The following is a 26970-nucleotide window of genomic DNA, read 5'->3' on the forward strand; positions in this document are numbered from 1 at the left end:
TTGGTTAATAATTACCTTGAGAGATTTGGCATTTTGTCATAAAAGACTGAAGGCATCTTTTCATTAGGATATGCATCTCTAGATTGTATAAGGAAAGATCCATTCCTTTATTCTGAAAAATCTTCATTCCCATTTATATCAAAACTATTGATAGAGAATAACAGAAACACAAACACTTCAAGATGTCTTAAGACAGAAAGTTTTTGATGAGGCAATGAATCCAAACTTTTCCAGAATACAATTTTTTCTCCATTTCATTTCTCTGTTCTCCAGCTCCCTGTCATCTCTTGAAACAACTTGGAATACCAGTGTAGAAGCACATTTTTAAAAAAAAAAATAGGTTTTTGAAAAACCCGATTTAATTTCATCAAACTTTATCTGTTTAAAATATAGATCACCAGACTAGACTCAAGACCTTTTCCTTAGCACTCGATTTTAGGAGAGCAATCCCTTCCTTTTCTGTTATCTGTAGTGGGTCCCGAAATGGCTTTAGGTTGCCTGACTTTGTTAATTGAGGTTGAAATTAATATTGCTTCTGTTCTTGATCACGAAGTGGCACTGAAATGTTGCCAAAGTCTTAGCCCCATAATCAGAACTGTGATGGAAACAGAACGTCTTGTGAATATGAAAAGATATGAGGTATGTGTGAGAGGGGATGACGTGCAAATAGAATGGTGCACTTTTTGCATTTTTGCCTCCTAATGTTAATATTACCTATGAAAGAACTAACAGTGGATGTAAACTTATTTTGCAAAGCAATCCATGTGCCCCAGACATAGAGTTGGCCACAAAGTGAAAAAAATCCATCTCAAACTACAGCTTGGCTGCACTCTGAGGGTTGGGGCCTCTTCCTAGGTGCGGGGGTGACCATTCCTGAGGCAAGAGGAATGATTTGTCACAAGCTAAATAGAGATCACTGTGTGGGAAAGAAACGGCAAGGGGTCAAAGCATAGCACGCCTACCACTACTCCAGCTCTCAGTCCAGCATTGATACCACCCCAAATACAACTTTTAAAAGTCTTTTCTGTTGCAGAATATGGCACTTGCAATGCTCTGAGTCACACAGCAGGTCTTAAACTCAAGAGCACATACCAGCTATACAACCAGCACATCCAAGCTGAATAGCTAATTCTAGGCGACCGTAAGAAGCACAGAAAAAATAAGGAATGTGTATTTTTTCAAGTTACTGTGGGACTTTTCCTGGCACATATTTTTTTAAAATACAAAGTGCTCAGCAAATGCTTAACACTTTATAAACATTCTCTGTCAGATTTATTCCAAATCAGAGATGTACTGGGCCACACAGCCTAGCTTCTTATCAGTGGAGACTTTTCAATGACTTGCAAACACTCACAGTAGGAAAAAAAAAAAAGCACCACCACAAAAATAATATATAATTATCATAATTATTACTTGTAATCAGTTTTCAAAGATATCGAATATGACAATATTATGACATGTAAACAAGTACTGACTTCAACTCAATTTTATGTCTTCATTATACAGTATTATTCATCTTTTCAAAATTCTACTAGTCAGATTTATTTTCTGCCTGACATTATTTCTAATTCCCTTTTAGCTGACCCTGAGCAAAAGTTTTGCAATAAGTGACAACTGATGGATTAGTTTTTGATTTGCAAGAATAAACTTACAATTATAAGGCTAAAATGTTACCGTGTAGCCAAAGAAAGTTTCTAAATGGTTTTAACTTGCTCTAAGTGTTTCATAAATACCGTAACTCTCACTGCCATTTTAGTGTTATAGTTCTTTCCTAAATGGAATACGTCTTGAAAAATTTCATGGGCCACAAATCCAACATTTTCCTAAACTACAATAGTGCCAACGGTGTCAGAGCAGAGAGGATTAAAACATTAACTAAATCAATACATGTTTTCCACATATTTCTGCCCCAGCTCTGGCATTCTGAAGTGCCTAGAAAAATATACTACTAATAATAAATACACAACACAGGTCCTAATCAGTGAGAGTCACACCCTGCTCTTGTGACCCTGGATGCCCAATTTTCTTTACATGGTGAGTTGATTTAAGTCATGTGGCAAGTGCTAAAGTTTCTTCTGTGGAATGACATAGGAACAGAAGTCATTGCTTGGCATGACTGCATCAAGGAACGTTGCTGACAGCCAAGAGAGATCAAAAGCAGATCAAGTTGCTTAACAAACTATATGTCACTGAAGTCAAAAAGGCTAAAGTGAGAATCCTGGAGAGCTGTGAAATCTGGGAGCAACAGATGGAGCCAAACTTGCTTGGTTTGTTAGTAAAGAGATCTACCTGTTGTTTGGTCTTCTATCTATAAAAACTTTATCTCTGGGATCTATATTATTTTAAAAAACAAAACAAAAACCCTGCAGAATTTGGAAGGTTGATATTACACGGTTAGTGTAGCTTCTACTATATTCTAGAGGACTTTTTTTTTTCTAATAAAAAAAATTATAAATTTCTGTCTTATTAATCTTGGAACAGACACACAGCATGCTTTCTGAAGGTCTTTTGGACTTACACTTTTAATCTGAAATCTTAAAAGATACTTTCTTTTCTAACATGTACAAACTACAAGGCATACAGTTCATGAAAACAGGCAAAACCCTCCGCAATCAAAAAGGAAGAAAGCATACAAGCTTGAATATCATGAGTGTGTTTTCTTTTTAAGCAATCAGCATAACTACTCCTTTAATACAGATATAAGCCCAAGCTCAGAACTGTGAAAGAGCATGACAATGAAATTATTTTACAGAACCAGAAAAATTATTTATATCTGCACATTCCTCTGTGTGGTACATAAATACTGATGTATTTAGATGGAAAAATACAGCATTACTAGAATGAACTGCTATTCTTATGGTTAATTTTTTTTTTTTTCATTTAACTTTACTTTGTGGGTTGTTGTTGTTTTCTATGTGGCCCCATAATTTTGTGAAAAGATCCTTCTGGGTTGAAATTTACTTTTGAATAATGATCATGGGAATTTTTTAAAGTCAGAAATAAAGGATCTGCAAAAGCTTTTGCTCCTGGGTGAACCAATACACCCTTCCTTCATTGTACTAAGTGTGATGTCCCTGTGCTTTGTTTGCAGGGGATTTGAAACTAACCTGGGCAGAATATCCTTAAACTGGTGATGCTGCCTGCATCAATGTTTTGTGCAATTTCCAGATTTTCAGTGATAAAAGAACAAAGTAAACACACACACCTATAAACGGTGAAATCATCTCATGAAATCTTCCACCTAATTACTGATGAAAACAGATCCAAGGTTACAGTCTACATCTCAGTATAAAACTGGAATGCATTCATAGGCATCTACTTCTATGGCTTTAAAGTCAGTATTTCCCCAGGAATACTCAATACTCATTTACTCTCACTGACTTCAAAAGGAAAGGATCATATTTAAGGTTTTGTCAGAATTTGCCCAGCATCTTACAGTCTTCTTACATCTCAGTCATGTAATGACGCACTTGCTAGCTCTAGTAACTCATAAGGTTCCAGATGCGCATTAGCAAATCTGGTAGCATACTTTAAAAAAAATGCAGAGGAAAACTACTTTGGAGCAACTTTATCCATTCAGCTAAAACTTGTATTTAATTTTTAAAAAGACTGTCATTAAATTTGCTTATCTGTCTCACCAAAGGCACTACAACAATTAAGCTATTGGAATAGCCAGAAATTTTAGTGAATGCTCTTGCAGTCATAATTTTTTTTTAGCACAAAATATTTTCAATGTAGAGTTACACTTGTCTTTGGAAAAAAGAGATAACAAAGCATTTTGCATCACTCAGGGCTGATAAGGAGTCACAAATAAGATTGCAGACTGGTATTGAAACTGTCGCTTCATGTCTAGGAGAGGATGCAGAAGGGGGTCGATGCTGTCCCCAGAAGAGTTTATACCAAAGGGAATAGGGAAAGAGTGGTGGTGTCTGCAGTTATTCATCAGTTTCATTAACTACAGAATCGACTGACAACAGAGACTCCAGCCTAAGGGTGGAACTGGAAGCACAGAAAGAATTCAACTGCAGTCTGATGGCAGAGTGAAGCGTGTAATTTCCATTTTTACAGATCCCCTGCTTTGATCACTGCACAGTGTGGATTTATTCCATAAGAGATTTATATGCCTGTGTGCAAATTTCAACCTTGATCTAAAAATATTTAACCTTTCTTCTAAATTTTTGGTGAACTTGCAAAGAATAACATCTGCCCCCAAGGATTTTCGTGAAAATGCCCTGAATTCAAGTACCTTTTTTCAGTCAGACCTAAGCATCTTTCTTCTCTACGTGCAAGTTTGAGATCAGCCCTCAGATTATTTGACAGTTGCAAGAAGAATAGAGATAAATTTTCATGGCTGAACTGTGGGATTTTTGCCCTCCTAGATTGTTCAGGGCAGCAAACTGGTACTGAAGTTCACTCCTCAGTACCACACTAAGTGACATTGATACAACTTCAAAGATTACCTCTGAATGTTTAAATAAATTTTAAAACACTCAGACTGAAAGGTTGATGGGGCAAGAAGGTAAGGTCAGATATCATTTGGTAACCATGTTATGTTTTTGTTTTGATAGAGAACCTTCCATCTCAGGTTGTTCAAGGACTAATTGTTTACCAAACCATCCTTGGTCTCTAGACACACAGCGTTCGAATCAGCAAGGCAAGAGAAATATAAAGATCACATCACTCCTTGATTTGAATCCTTCACTCCAAGATTTAGCATAATGGTACATAAATGGCCTATCTAGCAGAGACTTAGCAAAAATATTGAAGATCATGGATATTTTCGTCCAAACTACTCTTGCTTAACTTAAAATTAGTGCTTAGTTCCCAATGTTAGTAAGAAATGTATTAAAGTGCTTAGTTCCCAACGTTGATAAGAAATGTATTATATGTGATACATGTTCCTTATTAAAGTCTGGCAAATACATCTTATATTAAACTTGCTGAGTTCATTTAAAGAACTCATTCCACAAGCAGGAGAAAGAAATTCTTCCTTTGTATATTAGTTTTTAGTAAAGTCAGGCTATTTCAACTTTCTTTATCACCATAAGATAATATGAATTAGCTGCTAGATAGCATTCGGGCCTGATTCTCAACATTTTTTTGTCATAGACATGGTCCAACACTTTGCAATTCTTTTTGTAGTGAAAGACTGTTGAAATTAGTTTGAAAAAAAAAATTGTTTGGTTTTGAAAGAAAAGGTTTAACCTAACTGGTTTGATGTTATTTGTGTTAATAAGCTCTACCAGGTTATCTACAGAAAATTATGAACTATTGCTTAAATGGTCATAAAAAAGCAAATCAAGGAAACAAAACAGTAATTGAGGAGTCAAAACCACCCAACTATTTTTATACTATCATCAAACTTCTCAAAATTATACAAATAGTGATAGCAGGGACATGTTGATAACATGGAGCTAGCTTTAATCTAGGTTCAGTACCTCGCAAATCTTTCTTCATTTTGCGGAGATCTTTCTGAAAGTCTTCAAACTTCATTTGTGAAGCCTGGAAGAGATCTTGTGGGTCTGGAAGAGGAAAGATGCATTGTTCTTTTCCAGCATCCTGACAAAACCAGAAATGAACAATTAGTTACATAGTGCTCATTACTTCTTCATATACTAAAATATATAACTGAAAGCACAAAGAATATTTGTGCACATTTCCTCATCTTGGCCAGCCGAAGAGCAAATTTAGTGAGTTGACTTTTTTTAACTTGAATTTAAAAGAGCAAAATTAATTCTTACCTCATCAAAATTACGCAGATAGTATGAGACAATGTAAGACAGAAGACTTCTGCTGTTGTCCTGTATAGAGGAGAATAAAGTTTGCTGTTACTGAAAAACACAAATTCAAAAATGGTAATTCAAGTAAATGAAATATTCTGTGTAAAGCACAGAAAAATACTTTGCTGATTTGTTGCCTTCACTACAAAAAAACCCTCAACACAGTGAAATACAATTTATTAATTAAAGAAAGTAATAGATGTTATAACACTTGTGTAAAACCACTCCTGATTCTGGAAATTTACATGACTGTAAACTGAACTCTTCCATTTTGAAATTTCCAAAGAATGAAAATAGAATTCCTTTCTGGGTTGATGCATCAACATGTATCACAACATTCATATTGTTTTATTAATCTATAACTATAACCAAAGCAAATAAAGGAAGTTATTTTTCTAAATGACATTTTGGCACTTTTGGGGGTCTTTGGGGGAACTCTCTCATTGCTTCCCCTCTGCTATTCTTTAATGATACTTCAGCAGAAAGTCCTTGATTTGAAGAGTATTTTTGAAAAAATGACATTTTCATATGTTTTCAGAAAACTATTTCTTAAGGACTTTTCTGATTCATCAATAGTAAATAAACTGCAGATGTATCTTGCAATTGCAAGGTTAATGGTCATAGTATTTCCAGCAAATTACATGCTGCAGACCTGAGTCACCAACCCAAATTTAGTGTACTTAAATGTTCTACGGAGCCAAATTCTAAACTTGGTGGTGTATCTAGAGTCAACCAGAAGGTTCAGCTAAAGCAAGCTGCCCTAAACACATGGTACTAAGGCTTCATTCACATCACCACTCCCTTGGCTTACAAAGAAACCAGCAGGCCAGAATGAAGTTCCTCAACCCTGTTAAAGGCAAATGGCTGACATGGTCTCCAGTCCAGGGCAAACAACATCCTGCTCACATTCCCTAACCCAGCAGCTAAAGCAGGCATATTAATGAGTGAGGAAGGAGGGAAAAAAGCTCTTCCTTTTCTGATGCTTTCAGAACAACAGATCTTGACAATGACTCAACTAGGTAGATGTAGGGGCCACTTTAAAGCCTTGAGAATTATTGCTATAGTCTTTCTCTTACCATTCTCTACATTCAGATGAGTCTTTTCATCATAGCCCTAGAGACTCAAAGATTATTGTTTCTTTGTAGACATAAGCAGATACTGAATACAACTTGAAGCTGAATAATCAAAGCCAAAAAAAGTGCTGGTAACACACAAGCTCCAGTTTAGCACTAAGCGAGAAATAAGACCACTTATTTTTCTCTTTACTCAGATGACTATATCAGACAAATCTTAAATCAATAAGTACTTTCTGTGATTACTCTTTATTCTGGTGGTTCCATGCTCCAATGTGAAATGTATACTCTGAAATCATGATTTATATAAAAGGTTAATTTTGGGTTATCCCAAATGCCCAGGATGCCTATTCAGTCATTTTCAGGAGAGCCTTTTTTTTTTTTTTTTTCCTTTCACAAATATTTTGAATCAGCATTGAATCACAGTTAACTTTCCTTTTACAACTGTAAATACACTTTTGTAATACACCATTAAAGTGTAAGGATCGGAGTATTGCTTCTGAATAGTTAAAACTATGAACTACGACAAAAGTCAAATACATATCAGATTAGGAACTAAGACATAATTTAACGTATCTTTGTTTGTACAGTAATGAAAAGAGATGGTTTGTCTTTGGATTTCTACAGAAATGCATCTAATCCTTGAAGTGTGAACCGCTAAGTATATTAACAAATTAATTCCCTTTGACAAGTCTTTGTAAGTTTCACACTTAATTGGAAATGGAGACAAAGTAAATTTCTGAGAATTTAATAATTTCAGGCTTACAGGAAGTCTAGAATCAACTTACACTGCTCTTGACATCTTTCAGTTTTGGCAGGATATCTAGTCCAAACCCATCAGCCTGTCCTCGTGTCCTGTTTCCACCATTCATGTAATTTCCAAAGGCAAGAACCAAACCCAGGACCTGCATAACGCCTGACCCATTTTTCAATGTCTAGAAAACAGAAAGAGAAACAATTCTCTGTTCATACTCTCCACAAAATTTACAGTTCATAGTATTACTGACAAGTAGATTTGTTGATACTGTGATTAGAAATACTATTTACATAAAAGCTCAAATATAGGGAATTAACAACCTTCTACTGCAACATGTAGAAGTACAATAATTTCAATATGTAATCTCTTGTGGATGAAGAATGTTATTTCCAAAATAGGTACTTAGAAAAAAAAAAACTAATAGGAAATCTATGCAATATTACCAGAGATGACCTGGTGAGAAAAAAAATAGGTATTCCTTAACTGATGATGATATTATGAATGGTATATTTAATTTAGGAGAGAATTCTGCAGGAAGTTCATAAAAAAACCATATGGAACAATTAAAACAATTAATCAAATAAAACTGTTAAATGGTGAAACAACTACAGAAAATATTTCAATTAATACTGTTATGAAAATACTAATGAAACCTGCATTTTAAAACCATGTTTTTGTTTTGTATGGGACCATGAAATTCCAGTAATCTTTTCTAGCTAGAGCCAACATTGCCACCTTTAACTAATTTTTAATCCCAGTGATATTATTTAGTTTCACACTTCCAAAATCGAAGCAGACACATGGTGGGCTGAACAGGCATTCATCTGGAAAGGAGGGATATGGTCACTATGAAGACAGAGGATTTTGCTTTAACAAAAGAGGAATGTCCACTGTTTTCCAGAGACTGATACACATTGATGGCCAAAACATTATATAGTTCAGTACCAAAAGCTAATCTTAAAGTTCGCTTTGATGTTGAAGTACAATCATAAAACATTCTATTCTGCTATCCTTCAGATTTAATGAGTACTTAAAGTAAACAAAGCAAAAACTTTTGAAATATGAGTACAGCTTTACAAGATTAAATATCAGAAATCTAGCTCTACCTTTCCACACAGCACAACCTACCTCACACAGTTTCTGTAACAATTCAAGTTTGCGACGGATTGAACAAATGCTTTCTGAAAACGTTGATTGGAACAGGATGCAAAATACACGTTCTGAAAAGTTGGGAATTAGTGAGAGTTCATAGAGGAACCTGTAGAAGTGATGAAAGATAATTATAGGAGTCACTGTCAGTAGGAACAGTGGTTTATTTTCTTTTATAACATCTCTAAATAGATTACTATAGGAGGAAAAATTTTCTGAAGTGAGCAAAACTTCTTTCACAAGTATGTTCTTACTGTTCTGGCTTATCCAAGGACTTGGCGTTTTCTTTTTCCTTGGATGTCTTGCTATGCTTTTCTATTTTTTCTAATTCATCTGACTGTGCTCTCTGGAATAAAGGAAACAAAATAATTAAAAAGGTTTAATTAAAAACCCAGTCAAAAAAACACAGATAAAGATGCCCTTGTAACAAATCATGTTCTCAGATTTTTCTTTTCCTTCTAGCATCTGTATGGTAGAACTACTTAGTCCACAGACTGACTTTAAGTATAAATACATCCGATGGAAAACAGAACATCTTGCATATAATATTGATACTAGTACTGTACAAAAGATTTATTCGTTCAACTGAGACAATAATCTTCATTGTCAATCCCTTTTCTTTGGCTGTTTATAAGGTCTTTGGATCAAAAAAACTCTCTTCTTGAGTTGTATTTCTCTTTCCAAATCTGTTGGGTTACATTTGAATGCAATCTGATCTTTAAATCTATGCTTAAATAATATCTTATTTTAAACTAAATGAAAATAAGTTTGTATTGTTTACTGCAATTTAAATTTTAATTGGCATTTGGAAAACACTATGGAACAACAAAAATAACTGATTTATAGTGGAACTATCATACATATCATAATACATGAGAACTACTGCATGCTACTTTGAAGTAAAATGATTTTCATTTTTATCTTAATAAGCCAAAACAATTACATGTAAAATGCCTAGTTTCTTGGAGAACCCTGTGGCACATTGTGCGGTCTTTTCTTCAATATTCCAATCAAAAGAAACAGCCTCACTTCTTTGTGTTCCATGCTACAATGAAATTATTTTTTCCTACTGCAGTACTGGAAAATTGAACCGCATGGAAAGGAATAAAATGGAATGGAAATTTCTCCTTCTGACCCTTCTTTTGACATCCATGGTGGTTTCAAATTAGATTCAAAACATGAATCTGTGCAGGAGTGAAAAAAGAAGTAAATATATCTACCTTTATTCCTTTAAGAAAACATCACACTCATTTTTTTTTTTTTTTAGCTTACTCCATCACAGAACTTGAAGACAATAGTGGAAAATTATATTTTGAGTACTTAAATAATGGCAAAGCAAAAGATAGGCTGCATCTGCTTTCTTTCTTGCATGTGTTTGCATGATCAGCAGAAGAGGCATGAAACTATCTCAAATCATACTGACTCCACCAGCAACCTGAAATCAGAAAGTCAGGTTTGGACAGCTCTTCTGAGGTTGCTGAACATCTTTTCATGTGAAAAGGAAGAAAATACTGATGTGAAACAGAAAGATGAAGAGATTGAAGAGTTACTCAGAGCAAAAGCACTTCAGAGTTTCTCTGATTACTTCAAGAAGCCTGGAAATGACTGCAAGGCCATCTGTCTAGAATACTACATGTGCTAGTATTTAGCCAACACCTCTGTGGATGTTCTTCAAGGCCCATCTTCTCTAAAGTAGCCTGATCTTACCTATGAAATACTCCAACAGATAGGAAATATTGCAGACAACTTCATTTCCCCTCCCCCAGCAATAAACTTTGTTCTTGGCTAAGGAATTATAATGGTGGTAGCACCTGTATCGCAGATTAATAGAATATTTGAGGTTTGAAGGGACCTCTGGAGATCGTCTAACCAAACTCTCTGGCACAAAGCAGAGGCAGCAACAGCAGGTTGCTCAGTATCAAGTCCAGCCAGGTTTTGAATATGTCTAAGGATGGAGACCTCATGACCTCTCTAGGCAGCCTGTTCTACTGTTGGACATCCTTGCAGTGAAAAATGGTGTTTCTAGTATTAAATGGAATTTCCAGTATATCACTTTCAGGAGGCCCTCTACCTCTTGTCTTGATGCTGGGCATCACTGAGTCTACCTGTGTGTTCTTTACTCCCCCTCCCCAATCAAGTATTTCTACATGCTGATAAGAGTACCCTGAGCTTTCTTTTCTCCAGGCTGAACAATCCCAGTTCTCTCAGCCTGTCCTTATATGATATATTCTCCAGGCCTTTAATCATTGTCGTGGCCCTTTGCTAGATCGCTCCAATACATTCATGTTTCTTGCACTGGATTGGACACAGCACCCTGGATGTGGTCTCACCGATGCTGAGAAGAGGAGACTAATCACTCCCCTTGACTTTCCTGGTCCTTCCTTGATCTATGAACACTGTATTGTGTCTTTCTCAGATAACAAGGGGTAGGCTGACACTAATTTACCAGGTTTTAATTTTAGCATAATGGCAGTGGCCCATCCATAACACCTAGTTTCCTAAATTCCCTACCCCAGTATCACTTCTGTATAAGGAAAAAAAAGAAACAAAACCAAAACACCTTGGGAATTCATCCTACTTTTCTACATTTCTGTCAAGGCAAGCATAGGGCATACACAAGAAATTATAACAGCACATCTTGTTTGTATAGTTCTATTCTGAGAGGGAGGAAATTTTCAAGCTACTAATATCAAAAATGTATCAATTTTTAATCTTAGAAGATTAATCAGGACACAGAGTGAGGACTAGGAAAGATGCAACTAACTGCAGAGGTTTCCACTTAAGTATTGCAGATGCTGTTAAGAAGGACTTGCTTTTGAGTTTGCGTTAGGGAGCAGGTGTAGATGGAACATTTCTTCACTTCATCTAGAACGTGCTTACCCAATAAAAAGTTAAGAGAAAAAGAAAGCTTTAATTTCTTTTCAAATCAGTAAAAACTCTCTTGGCAACATTTGAAATCTTCAGATTCTAGAAATCAGAAGGATGCCAAGAGAGCTGGCATTGTCCCACTAGTCACATTGTCAGACCCATGGTGGTCTAGTTATGCAAATGATGTGACTTTGTAGGAAGATCTATTTAATTTATTCAACTTACACTTAAAAAAATTATGTATTCAATTTCAACTTGGTAATTGAGAATGAGTTTTCTGTAAAAGTAAACAAGTTTTTGTACTAAAAGGATTTGAATTAAGTTATATTATTTCTGGCCAATCTATAAGGTATATTATCTACTATTAAACTGACAGGAGACCACTAAAAACTTTTTCATAGTAAAGAGAAGAAAATATTTTAGCAAGGAGAGGAAAAGCTAAATGGTTATGTGCAAATTCTTTAGAATACATAGCGAGAGCACTCTCTCTTCTGGCCTTATGCACACAGTGAAGTATTAGAGGGCTTATCACAGCACTGTATTATATACGCCCATATTCAAGCTGTTAATGTTTCTCCACCAAATCCCACAGGCTCACTATTAGGCAGACTCACTATTCCTTATTTAAGCCATTATTCTCAGATTGTGTATGCAAAGAAATAACAACTGGCAAAGATACAAAGGCTAAGCACGATCCACTCATGGGTGGGCCTGAGCAAAACTCAGGAAATATGGTTCACTCTTCACCCAAATTAAGAGGTCCGAGTATGTGGTGCAAGTTCAGAATCAAACCCAAGTTTCAAGCAACTAGTTTTGGCTCTGGTATCCAGAATTCTGATTTATGTGTATTTTAAATTACGATACACAAGGAATAAGGCTGGCACGCTTTCTGCACAGGTATTATTTTAAAATATTTCTCAGAATTGTTACTAGTTAACTTTACGGTTAATATATATCTATTCTCTAACTTGCAGACAGATAATTAAAAAAATAATAATAAAAAAAAACCCACACAAACTTTTATATTGCCCTCAGCCTTTGTGTCAAGGAAGAACACATTCAATAGATAATTCTCAGAAAAGTCATTAATCTGATGGCATTAGTACCTCTTTGAATGTCACTGACATTTATTTCCTTGAATTTTAGCTATTATATAGAATCCTAAATGGAACAAAATAGCATAACATACCAGAATTTTATATTAACTATATCTAAAAATCAAACAGCATTAATCTGATAGAAATTACTGCAAAAAAATATACTGCTTTACTTTAACTCTTTCCTACTTTTGTCAGAGTATAAACTTACTCTATATTTTGTCTTATCAAAGTTCATAAGATCTATTTTTTCCATTTCACAACATAAATCTTAGATTTCCTGGTTAGTTTTTTTTCCCTTGCAACAGAACCTTAGCTCTGAGTTTAGATCAGTTGAAATACATGTACATTTTTTTAATTTTGATGTGGAATTATTTTTTTTTTTTTGTCAATTTGATTTTCAAAGTCAATGTTACATCCTTCAAAAACATCAACTGACTTGTCTAAAGAATGTTGCCAAAAATAACTGCAACAACAAGGATATACAGAGATACACAGGTTAATAACAATTATCATAACCCTTTGAAGCTGGGTCATGTGTCAGAAGTCAGGTACAATCTATAGTCTTTGCAGAAAACATATTAAGACATTGCATTGTAAATGCCTTTTTTAAAACAAAACAAAACAAAACAAACAACAGCCAAACAAAAATACCCCCACGAGGAATAATTGAGGAGAATGTTTGTATTTCAGTGGCAGGGCAGAGGCATGCACTTCAGACTTCTGGGTGCCTTTCACTTGCAAATGGAATTTTGAGGTTTTTGAAAGCATTGACCCAAGTCTTTAAAAGATAGAGACAGGGTAGTCAATTTACCAGTAGTCAAATTAAGAAAGTATATACATTTCATTTTGTGATGTAACAAGATTTGAAAAGGGCAAATGCACAGATCAAAGATAATCCTTTGATACAATTTTTGATCCATTTTTTAAATAGTTATTTTCACAATATAGTAAAGACAGAAGCAGGAAAAGGCTTATCTTGTTTGTGATACTTTAGTTACAATCTCAGCTGCTAGGATGCTGTTTTCAAAGTAAACATTCACTTATTTGCAAATAAGTAACTTTCTCATCACAACCAATATGGCCTAACCACATAGAGCAAATTGTCAACTCCACTGAATTTTATCTACCTTCTCCCTCTCTAATTACAGCTGCCACCTGAAGGCATTGCTATTAGAGTTTGTAAAAGCACAATTAAAGTAAGCATTCCACACCTAGTTTCATCTATTAAGACCCTCTTATTAAAATTGTCTAGATCTTAAAACATAGTTGATTATCAATACATATTTAAACAACATTTTATAAAGCAAACTACACAATCATGCATAAGAGCTACGTGACTGCACTACACAAAGCTGCAGTAACAAAGTCCTCACTTGATGCAATACCTCTTAATACTGGTAAATTATCGAGGGCTTGGGTCTTTGATGGGGTGTGGGTTTCTTTGTTTATAAAAACTCACTAAGATGTATACAGTAACTTTGTGGTTTAACAAGACTTTAATTCCTCAGTAAACAGGAATTGAGCCCTCGGGACTGTGGCTTTTGAAATTAGGGTGTGTTTAGGTTTGGAGACTGCCCAAATTTCATTCACATTTAAGAAGGGAAAGCACCATGCCAGACATATGCAATCAGAAAAAGTGATTACATTCTGAGGGAAGATTGTAAACCAAATGCTACCATATGTTCCATACAGATCAAATAGAAAGGCCGAGAACTAGTGCAGCGGTATTTAAATATCCAGAAAAAAAAATAATCCCAATCCAATACATAAACAAACCCTGAGAAATAAAATTTAATGGCTACAAAGTAGCCACATGAGGCAAAATTATCCCCAATTACAACACAGGATGAGGCTGAGAAATAAGGGAGGAGTCAAACGTGCCAGGCTTTCTGGTACCACCCACTGCTTACACTTTTTTATTGAACAATATTGTTATAATTAGTCAAGCTGTCAAGGGAAGGAAATATTTTGACCAAAGACTGAAAGTAAAAACAGAAAGTAAAATTCAATTTTAAAAAATGCATCTTTCAAGATACAGCTCTATCAAACAGAAGATCCAGAATTAAAATTCAGGCCCCCTTATGATACCATCCAAATAAACTGGGGTTTTTATTTTGTTGTTTGGTTGTTTGTTTGCTGGGAGCTTGTTGGTTTTCTTTCTGTCTTGTACCCAAGAAATTATAGTGATAAAATCGGGCTGATGTATCTTCTATTCAAAGCAAAGAAATATATTGTAGTCATTCCAACTTTTTGAGTCTTGCCTAAGATTAACATATGATATTTTCCTTAATCAGGACAATATTTCCTAGCATTTCCTGTAATTAGTGAAGGTAATGACAAAAGGAACACAATGGCATTTGGTTACTTCAACAAACTGCAAATTTACAGGTAATCTATTATACTGGAACTCTGAAGCATATTGGAGATGACATTAAAAAAACATTTGAAAAATATCCTATTAGTACATTAGCCACATGGGAGGACTATTTTTTATAACCAAAATAAAAAATGTCTTATGCAATATAAAAGAGGAAAGGATGCAAAACTGATCATGAGGGCAATATCTATTCTGTACTTCTCACCACACAGTCTCTCAAAATCACTCATGTGTAATATATAAAATTAATTTTTTTACATGCTAAGGAATGTATGGAATGGGATATAGCTGTGCTGTGTAAATAAGCAGTTTTAAAATAATGTAAAATGAAAATAATACAGGCCAAACAAGAAAAGCTACGCTATAAGGGCAAGAAGTCTTTAAAGATTTGGGGGTAGTTAGAATAGGTTTCCCATTTGACCATTACCTTCCTAAGCAGTGTTGAGCAAGTTAATTCTTCAGGGATAAGGTATGAGTAGAATTGCTCCCTAGTTCTTGTCAGATTTCTGGTTTTAGTTTTGTTTAGCTTTTTGGATTTTCTATAAAGCAGATGAGAGTTCACTATTTCTCTCTTCAGACACCAAAGTGGATTATTTATGAGAAATTTCATACATCAACAAATAATTGCAATGTAGGCTGTAAAAAACTAGAGTCTAAAACCCAAAAATCTGAAAGGTGTAAAAGTAATTAATATATTTTCAAAACTTTATCAGGGAAATAAAATCCAATACAAAAGCATAGGTTGGCCTTCAATGCCATTCTGTGGCGCACAGTTTTGTTTCATGTTTTCAGGTTCTTTGGAGGGTCAACAGAAAGTCTCTTTGCTCGTTCCAGAGGTGCCCAGCCAGACCTTCATGCATTCAGGCAACGTGCTCAGAGAAAGGGTAACACTCACTGGCTGCAGCTGAAGGCAGAAACATGCTTCTGAGATCTACTTTTTTGAATTTTGCATGTGACTGGCTTTGTAAAGCTTTAGACTGTGCCTAAGTATATTCTGAATCCCTGATTTTGTATACCTAGTGGTCAAACACTCTCTGATGATTAGTACCAGATATTTCTGAAGCCTCCGGCAGTTTATACTGCTTTTTATTACTTTGACTTAGAGTAATCTTTTTCCTTTCGAAGAGTTAAAATTAATTTTGAAGAAATCCCGAAATAATAATAATGAAAAGCTACAGTTCCACAAATGGAATGATAACTGTTTCTAAAACATATTTCTTTTTAATTTAACAGCATTGTCGTATTAATGAAATTGCAAAACAAAGCCGAAGACCTGGAGTGCGAGGTCTGGTATCTATTGATCAAAGACTGCCCCACCCAAGACAAAAAGAAAGGAGTAAAACCAATTTCTGTTTAGTAATTTAGAAGTTGATTGCGTAACATAAAAATATATGCACTATATAAAACACACAACGGCAGTTAATACATATTAAATGCTTAGTATTTTGGTTGCTTTGGGGAAAATAAAGTCACTTCAAAATAGGACATGTTCTACAAGCTTTCTGAACATTGCTGATGCAAAACAAAAATATCTTCACACGGGCCTCAGTATTCCTACATTATATGGACTTTCTCTGAGTACTCACATTCTCATATAGGGCTTGAAGGGTCTCTAGGTCAACCACAGTGTTGTCCAAGTTCACAACAGCTATAAAAAAAAGACAAAATAATTAGTTGTCAGGATGATAATCCAGCTGCAAAATAAAGACTGAGCCCAATACCCAGCAATCGTTTTTATGACCTACTGGTCATACAGCTTAAGGGGTTTAGCTTTATTAATGCCTTGAATAGTGCTGTTCCTAAGACTATGGGCTAGAAACCTGGTAGAGCCAGGTGTCAAGCGTTAAAGAATTCACCTCCCTCCCCCCAAACACACAAACAGGATCCCACGAGTATGGCCGTAGCCAGAGATCAGAGATAAGCTTTACATCAGACTTTCATGGTCCAACTGAAAGCATTATAAAAATTTGTAAATCTGCACCACGGCCACACACACACACTCACAACACAAAGCTCATTCCTGTCACTGGTTGGCTTCAGTGTTAAACTGATTAATCCATAAGTCAGCTAGTTAACTTCAAAACACCTGACAAGGGTCAAGTCTTCTATGCACTAAGCCGACACGTTTAGTACAGATACAAAATATGCCTTTCCTGTTCCCAACCAATTCTAGTGCCACACACATACTGTATTTTTTCAGCATCAAAAAGCCAGTTCAACAGCACAGAGACAGTGACGAGACAGTGATTTCCACCTACCTAACCTGGACAAAAAAAAAAAAAAGTGGCACACTTTTAGGAACACAACCCTGACTCCCCTCTTCTATTAGGAACACCTCATGAGGCATAGGAAATATTTGTGAAAATTAGTGAAGAATTGTTCTCAGCTAATACAACAAATTATTTTAAAGATAATACTTTTCAGTCTTCCTCTTACATATTTTTTGCAAGTACACTGAGCATTCATTTAAAAGGCAGATAAATCCAACATTCCTCACCCAGTTTTCAAATCTTTACAGAAATGCAGAACGTTGCATTAGAACATATCTGATGGTAATGAATCATTTTTAATTGCACCATACTGGTCTGTATCCTATTTTGCACTTCATTGATTTGTACCCTTTTTTAAAATGGGCTCTGCATGTACACTGGTACAATAGGTGGAATAAATCCCTAGGCAAGATTAATCTATAAAGTGCAACATTGATCAGTGATAGAAACCCAGCACTAGGTCACTTTATGTCCTATAAATCCATGTCCTTAACTGTCACAGAGACATCCTGTGTATACACCGAAAGACTACAGACAGTATAATTCAAGCCCATGGGTTTCCGATTGCTCTAAAGCATTTAGAGATACCACTCTGAGTCTGGGACTCATCATGTTTCCCCTTTCCATGCCCGAGACATAGTTTCAGTTACAGTATAAGAAAATTATAAACAAAGAAGTGTTCATCTTGATTAAACTAAGCAGGCTACACCGTATCTCTAGGCGCGGCACAAAGCTGACTTTTAGGACTGAAACAAAAAATAATTAGGAATTTTTTTTAGGTTTTGGAAGTAATATTAAAAAATAGGGATTTTTTCCATTTTTCCCTTTACCAGAAATCAAGAGAATCTTAAAGATAATGGCAATATCAAAGTTAACAGTTTAGGAAGCAACATGGTTTTTGTTTTGTTTTGGGGGAAAGGGCACATGCAAAAAATCTGCTACTAATTATTTGGGATATTTTAAAACTCCTCCCCCTGCCCCAAGTATAATAATTGTTGCAACAGAGACTTAAAGATGCCCCCTCAACAAGGTACTGTAACATATGTTGTATTTAATAATCCCTGTTGCTCAATAGGACTATCTGCATGCTTAAAAACATGCCAGATCTGCCTTGTAGAACTGGAAACTCAAATTAACATGCAAATAGAAAGCGGATCTATATTGGTTTGGCAGTTTTATTTCAAGAAAACACGTATGTCAAAGCCTATATACAAACAGCTTTATTAAAACCAGGATATATTATGAAACTCCATTTGTCTTATCACTATGTTTCAGCATTCTTACACTTACGCAATGGTTTCATATATGAACACATTCCCAACCCTCCAACTATTTATTTTGAGTTGTGGCTGACTTCTCCCCGCTCCAACCCCTCCCCTTCCTTCCAGAGACTGTCTGCCCCTGCATTAAGAAATATAACATAAGTTCCTGCGCTGACTTTTGCTCAATGTTAAGATCACCCACGGATTACTCAGGGAGCAATAGAACACTTTTGTTTGAATGCTTGCGGGAGATAAGAGAACGCCTGGCAAACACGATGGTGCCAGGTCTGTGTACTTTCAACAAAACAGGTATGCAGAAGAGTGTACATACTTCAGGGAGCTGCTTAAAACAAATCACTCCGAGACAAGAACTTGGAGAAATTAGTATATATGTTTCAAATACCCCTCCTCCCAAGACAAATAGATTTCTATATATTTCATCTGAAGACATATGTCTTCATAAATAGCGCCCTAGCATCCTGCTGGGATTTTTCAGTGTTCACCATAGGTTTGCTCCCCCTACTCTGAGGAATCAGGAGATGAGCTGTTCCTTGGTGGTACTGCAGCACTGTCATGCAGAAAATGATAGTTGGCAAAATAAGTCTTAACTGTTGCATATTTAATTCCATTATCTAGACAATTTGACCCAATAAAAACAATGATGTTTCCTTCTGCAGCCAACCTTACTAGCTAAACATGCCCCCTCTCAACAATCAGCATGACTACACAAATATCTAACTGAAGGATTCCATAAGCAGTGGCAAAATAACAATGCAAAATATAGAAAAACTAATATGCTCTATGAAAATATCCTGACTTAATGCTACAATTCCATTATACTTCGATGCAAACATCTGGAGAAGGGTTTATAACAGTCTTGCAGACACTGCATATTTCTACCCATGTCACTATTTTAGAAAGTGATTTTTTTTTGTTTCACAGTTGACATTGCTGTTTCCTGGTCTTGACTACTATGAAGGGACCTTTAATAGCCAATGTATCATCCAGCCTTTCTGATACACTCATAAAACAGCAGCGAAGAATATCTGAAGGCTTTTACTCTAATAGAAACAACTTTGTTTTAATCACATCAGACTTAGGCATTTAGTTCTTACCTCAAAGTTTTCATAGTTCTACTGTTTTCCTACATTCCTGTTGTCACAAATAAAACCAGCAAGCCAGCACCAGTTTAAAGCCCCAATACTTTAAAATTACTCAATGTACATGTATATAATTGTGTATATATACACACATATACAGATGTGATCAAATCAAATTTGAACCAAGTACGTCCAGATACACACAAAATTATGCACAACTGAAAATAAAAGGAACTGCAACACAACGACTTTTCTTTGGTTTTTGTTTTCCAATGCAAGCACTGGTCAACAGATGATTACAGAAAATCCACCCAGTAAAGAGAGAGGTTGAAGAACAATTGCAAAGTGTTGCTTGACACTATCAAGGACAGAGGAGGAGAAAGAGATTTCAAAGCATTTGGAGCCAAAATAAAGGCTTCAGGAATCTCTCATCTGTCTTAAACTTTCCTGATACTCTAATTGTTTTCCAACGAGTATCACTGGGATTGTCTTATGCAGCTGCAGAATATAGAAGTTTTAGCAGAATGGAAGAGGAGTATCCATACCATTATGCATTTTATAATATAAATTGAGTCAAAAAATAAATTATGCAGACTTAAAATAACAAACCCAATTTAGATACTAGTTTCAAACTGAAAGGACAATAAAATATACGCAAAAAGACAAAGACTTACTGTTCTTAGTAATAGCAATTAATTTGCAAGTCTGCCTAGGCACCTTAGAAGACACTTCACCTGAGAGAAGGAGAATATTGCTGCTAAAAAAAAAGCAAGATTAGTGTAAAGCACACAGCTACATTCAAAGGCGTACTTGAACTCTGAGAACAGATGGACCTTCTCCCATATACATAGAAGCTGATTTTGAACAGACATCATTTAAAAAATAAACAACACAAAATCCACATCAAATCAACACAATGAATAATCACCACCCACATGTTTCCAGGGAAGCACAGTATGCAACCGGGCCACCAATGGGAGCAAATTTTTTTGCCAAGCAAATACAATCCTGAAGAAGAAAGGCATGAGAACACACCAGCTGGAAGCTGGAGGATGCACAGTGTATTCTCATGAAGACTATAAAAGGAAATGTGTGTGGTTTGTTTTCTTGTTGGTTTTTTTTTTTAATTATTATTATTGTAAGCATTACTGTTGATTATTCACATATCTGGAAGCATTTGAAATACCATCTACCACTAAAATTTGATAGGCAGTATAGACACAACAAACCTACACTCGCGTGAAGCTGTGAATCTACATCCACCAAGAGTATCACTCACATAAACTGTTACAGAAAACACAAAGTCCTACAGCTGCCCAGTGCTTGGAAACTCTGTTCTGTTTGTAAGTGCAAAACTCAGGAATTTTCTTTTAAAATAAAAAGGCCAAAATTCAAAATTTTCCACGGAGTAGAATTTCAGGAAGAAGAAAAAGAATTATCAAACCGATCCTGTGGATCGGTCTTTTATGTCATAAAAGTCTCATTAGCACAGTTCTCACGTATAGATGACTATCAGAAGACTGGTATTCAGTCCAAATCTTGGCCTTATGTCTTCCCTTTTCCCAGGACAGGTTTCAAATCACAGTCCATTTCTCTTGCTTTTCCAAGTATGCTTCCTACGCTTTTCTGTCTCTGGACTCTAAAAGCGAGTGTCCTCTTCTCAAGCCCTCCTAGCAGCACTGCTGTCTCTCCAAAAACTGACAGCAATTTCCAAATCCTACTGGATTGGTAACAGATTACAGTTTAACTCCTCCAAAAGAAGCAGTAACTGAAGCAAAACCACCTAACATTTGCAAAAAGAATTCTGAACCAATCCTGCTGTGCTCAGATCCATGCTTCAGGGAGGTAAATGAGCAAACCCCAGTTCTTCACACTGACCTGACCACAACTGATTTCTCCATGACTCTCCAAAAACCAAGCAGTATCACTCCAAGAGGTCATTCCCTTTTTCCTCCTGCACTTATTTGCATCTTTACTTTCACATCTGCTCTCTTTCTTCAAAAGAGCACCAAGAGTCTCTGCAAGACTTCACATCTCCACTGTCAAATGGCAGCAACAGACAGTCACTTCAGCAAATTACCAAGGCAGACTGATTCTTCTTCCCTGAATGGAAGACCTCCTACTTCTACAGCAGATAAATCATGGTATCGCACAGTTCTGTGTGGGCCACAGATCTGGGGGTTTCACAGCTGTTCTGCCCATCTGCAACTAACCTGCACAATTACAGGATCATGAGAGGTTTCAGCTTCCATGGTACTTTTTCCTAACTTTCATCTCCAGGTAATTCTACTTTATGTTAACTGTTAAGCCATCTACACCCCAGGAGTATTGCTGAAGAGTCAGAGAAACAGAAAAGGCATTAACCAGTTTTAAAACAACAATGGACTTTGTTGTTATTAAGAACCTGTATCTATACTATATATGACCCGTAAGCTGTACAGAAATAGACACTCCAAATTACTACAAAATTTTGACGCACAACTGTAGCATTAAAATTCATTCAACCTTATAGATGTTTTTAAGTAATTGTACTTGAAAATTTGATGAGACATTAATTTTCAAATATCTAAAAAGGATATTCAGAAGAAAAAAGAAAAGGCACATGAGTAGATGAGTAGGTTAGTGCGTCGTCATATTATATTAACTTCCTTGATGATTACTTCTGAGTTAATTAAAAGAAAAAAAAAAAAAAAACAAACCCTCCAAGAATACCATACAGGTAGTAAACTTTGAATGGTCAAAAACCACCATCATTAGAAAATATGGGCAAAGAAAGCCTTAGGCAATGGAGAGCTCTGATACAAGAAACACAAGTCAGACAGTATATAGCCTGGTCAGCTTATGAAATGTTTCTGACAACAAATTAGAGAAAAAGAACAAATAAACTTGTTTGTTTGTTCACTCAATACAGAATGGAAGCCTTCACTGACAGACGTCTCTGGAAGAAAATGCAAGAACAGTATACATGCAAATATAAGCAAACCAGGGGAAAAAAAAGTCTCAGTGGAGACAATTTAATCAGGTTCCTTGGAACAACTGACAGCTGAACTGCTCAATTCAGGAGTAGAAAGAACCCCACGTGTCTCAACATTCTCATCATCAAAAGAGCCAAGAAAGCCTTAGAAGACCAAAGCACAGCAGCTTCCTTTTCTGCTGTAAAGACTATAGTTTGATGAAATATCAAGCTACTTGCAAAGTAAACCCAGATTTAAATCCAACTTATTATCTGTATTTAAAAATCAACCAAACTGCAAAATGTGAGGTCTTTTCTTGCCATTTTTATTGGTTACATAGTAAACCACAACTTCAAAAATTACTGTCCTTTGCCCTTCCCCTCCACCCACCCCACCCCCCATGTCATCTTATTAGCATTGTTCATCTAAAACAGCCCCACTGCACGAGGATGTGTTCTTGTCTGTAATACTTCCAACAAATTGGCAACTACTGCTATTCCTTTGGGATTCTTTTTTATCTCAAATGATAGAAATGTGAATCCCTTAATGCAGAAAGTTAAATCCCAAATGGGCCTCTGAAATAAAAGTTATGTTTACATAAATATGGAAAATACAGTGGTAAACCCAAATGTCCCTGTGCTAATGGAAGCTGCAGCAAAACGTACAAGGATCATGACTATGTAGTTTTTAAAGATTCTCAGAAAATAAGTGAAATAAAAGAATATGTAAAATATAAGTACCTGGAGTTGCACAACCTACAGAAAAAAAAATTATTGATAATGGTTAGATAGGGGATGGCTGCTCTGGGTAGAGTTAACATGAATGAGAAAAATTTCATATTACCACCTACCTGCTTGCCCTCAGTACCTTTGTGGCATGTTTATCTATTAGCAAATACTTTAAATAAGTGCACAAAGCACAACGGAGATTGGATCTTCAACACAAGTACGTATGGCATGGATCAGAGGCAAGAAGCAGCACTTTAGAATTGCTTGCACACAGTTTTACTGTGGCAGTAATTCACCTTGATCTAAAGCTTGTGTAAGAAACCAGAACAGTATAGAAAATTTCCAAGCAGCAGCCATGGATTAAGCTTAACTGTTGCTTCAGATTGTTTTTAAAGGACTTACAATTTTTAAATACCTTCAAGAACATGCACTCACATTTCTGGGAAGCAATAAAATAAGAATCAATTCAGCAAGATTATGCATTTACAAAATTTGCCTTAACAGAAGTAGGAGACCTTATCCAAAAGAGTGAATCTTTACTATCACTTTTTGTACAGATTCTTCTCTTATAAACATAGTTCAATTTCTTAGACATTTGTCCTTAGCATTCCTATTCCCTAATGTTGTATTCCTAATATATAGCAATAAAATTGTATTGACAGAGCTTTTTTACATACATAAAACTATATATACAGACATACAACAAAATACATAACTAGATTTTATATATAGCTATACATAGTTAATATAAACAGTTACATTATGTACATTTCAAACAGTCGTCTACTATGTTAAGGACAGCAGATATTGATTATGTGAAGCCTAAATTCATACACCTATACACTTTGTTTATAAAAAGTGTGCAAGTTCAGTTCTTAGAGAACAAATATATTTTGTTTGACTCAGTATGTCGCCTTCTTGTCTAGGCAGGAAAAAATACGGAGACCAATGCTGTAATCCTTTCAGAATAAAATGTTTAAATACAAACATGATTGCCATTGTAGACTGTTTAATTTAGAGAGATTGTATTTCAGTTCTAGTTTTGAGAGGTTTGCTGATTTGCCTATAGAGAGTACTTCAATGCTTATCTTAATTGTTTAGATAAGATTTGTTTGAATTTGGCAGGTGAAAAACCATGGGTATAGGGTATAGGAAGGTTGACAAAAGACTAGTTTTTTACCAGATTACACTTATTTTAAACTATAGTGTGTAGAGAAGCAAACAATCTCCATGAACCTGCCAGGGGCTGGTCGCTTGGGAGTGAATTTGAAGCACAAGATTGACTGGTAGGGTTCAACAATTTCAACAAACTGGAAAAGACTACCACTATAACTCCCAAAACACAGCTTAAGGCTTAGCATAGCACACAAATGCAAATAATGTAAGACATTTAAATACATTGGTGGCTGGTTTGTGGTTTGTTTTTTTTTTAAAAAAAAGTACTTCATGCTTATAGTAGGGGGTTGCTGTTCTCTAGGCAACCTTCTGTCCTCAAATGTATTTTAAAAAACATTTCAAGAACAAGATTTTAATGTAAAATTAATCATTGACATATGGATATATTTTACATTTATGAAATTCTGTTACAAAAAATAAAATTTCTACTATAAAAACCCTACAATGTTATTGGTTTTTACTTCATTATCACCTTGTACTAAGCTTTTTTACTTCCTGATTAAGGTAGCCATAGCATGGCACAGGCATTTCGTTTAGAGGTTCTCAAAAGGAAACTTGTCATACCTATCAACTCTATCACTTTTGGTGGTGAGACTACTAGAACAGAATATCTGAGGAATATATTTTTGGGATGTTTATGTGACTGTATGTGTTTACAGTGCATGTTATTAAAACAAACTGCACAAACACATCAGCTACAAGGCACATATGCAATAGATCTGACATTGTGTATCAATCTGTCTGCAGACAGCTATGATTTGTAGCTTTGCATTCAAGAGTTAACTGAAATAAAATTTGGGTTTTCTGTGTTAGTGTTTGACTTTTCTTTTAGATCCACATAGGCTCTAATGCTTTTTGGTCTCTATTTCAATGACATTATATCTGGGAGCTCCAAGGCTAATTGTGGTACCAGTGATGGTATAACTGTGACAGTCAAAGGATATATGCAAGTCAAACTTTGCAGAACAAGGTAGCATCTCTTACTGAGTGCAGCTGGAAGGAGTTAGAAAGACTTGTTTGGAATACAAACAAGCCTTCAGGCTTCCAAGTAATCGAGACTTTTAATTACATGTAGATTTTTTTCAGAATTCAAATTTGCTGGCTTTCAGTTTAATTCCACCTTATCTTTTAACATTAGAGTAACTAAAAGTAAACAAAGTCATAGCCAGCTCTGAGAACTCCAGACCATAAGCAAAGGGTCCAGCTTTTTCTTTCATGCTTTAAGGAGCTCATTCTAAATGAAAAGAAAATGCAGGAGGAGGAGAAGGAAATTTGTTTGGAATTCACTGACAAGGATGAAATGTAGGTTTAAAGTAGTCCAAAGTGAAGAATAAATGTAGATTAAAACTATTCCAGCTATGGGAAGAATAATTTATTACTTATTCTAACATCATAGTCACTAGAAGTACACTAATTTTTTTGTATGGGATCTCTGTATTTCCTGCCTTACTCTGTGACCATGAACAGCTCTAACAGTCCCAAATATTTCCATGTTCCTTATGCACATTCCACTACAATCATTATTCTAATCTATCATTGAACCTCTTGATTATTGATTATCTTGATATTATATTTTTTTGAGATTATATGATCACGATTCATCCCTCATAATAATGGCAAGTGTATACCAGTTTTATCAGTTATATAGCACTTGGCAAATTTATTTAATAAAGTTAGCAGTGTAGTTAACTAATGTATGTTTTTTCCAAAAAATATATTCTCTACATTAAGCAGCTAACTTAGATCTTAGCTTTTGTGCTTTCAATTTACCCACAGTTAATGTACAGTTAATGGAGCTCCTGGTGTGTCCAGCTGGCAATTTAGAATACTTATATTAAATTACTTAAGCGTCAACATTAAATGAGTTAACAACTGCCTAACTCATAGATCTGAAAATTTAATGGCTCATAAAACACTACCAGCAAGGAGAGTATCTTAGGCTTCCACAGGAATCTGCTCTCAGCTTACTGCAACTAAACATATCTTTACCAACAGAAAAAATAAAGATATTAGAAATATTATTAATCCTCAGTGAATTCCACGTGACAATGCTAACGGGACAGCTGCTATTCCCTGAGCAGACCCAAATTCAGCAAAGAACTGTCTGGATTACACTCAGTAATCACAATCAATGACTACATAAGACTCCTTGTCTCTCAAGGAGTAACTAGAAGTCAAAACAACCTTTGGACTACAGCTATCACTGGACGAATATCAAAGAGACCAAAGGCAACCGCAGGATAACCTCAAGAATTTGTCCTCCTGTTGAATTGCTTGATCTATTTAGTTTATACAGAAGAAAGTTAAGAAGCAACTTGACTACAGTTCTTATGCATACCTGCATGTGAAGATATCTGAAAGTAGATGGCCCTGTTA

The 26970-nt window shown here is 35.5% G+C and overlaps 1 protein-coding gene across 1 annotated transcript in view; it reads right to left on the reverse strand.

The window, feature by feature from the left end:
* The window catches only part of FMN2 (formin 2), a 163709-nt gene that overhangs the window by 55026 nt on the left and 81713 nt on the right, over positions 1 to 26970 (reverse strand). The window contains exons 9-14 of the mRNA XM_055811133.1: positions 16691 to 16752; positions 9014 to 9105; positions 8739 to 8868; positions 7642 to 7788; positions 5742 to 5801; positions 5439 to 5559 (exon numbers count right to left, since the gene is read on the reverse strand). Coding sequence (XP_055667108.1) covers positions 5439 to 5559; positions 5742 to 5801; positions 7642 to 7788; positions 8739 to 8868; positions 9014 to 9105; positions 16691 to 16752 — 612 coding nt within the window. The remainder of the gene's footprint in view (positions 1 to 5438; positions 5560 to 5741; positions 5802 to 7641; positions 7789 to 8738; positions 8869 to 9013; positions 9106 to 16690; positions 16753 to 26970) is intronic.

Source organism: Falco peregrinus, chromosome 7, assembly GCF_023634155.1.
Source record: "Falco peregrinus isolate bFalPer1 chromosome 7, bFalPer1.pri, whole genome shotgun sequence".
Taxonomy (NCBI): domain Eukaryota; kingdom Metazoa; phylum Chordata; class Aves; order Falconiformes; family Falconidae; genus Falco; species Falco peregrinus.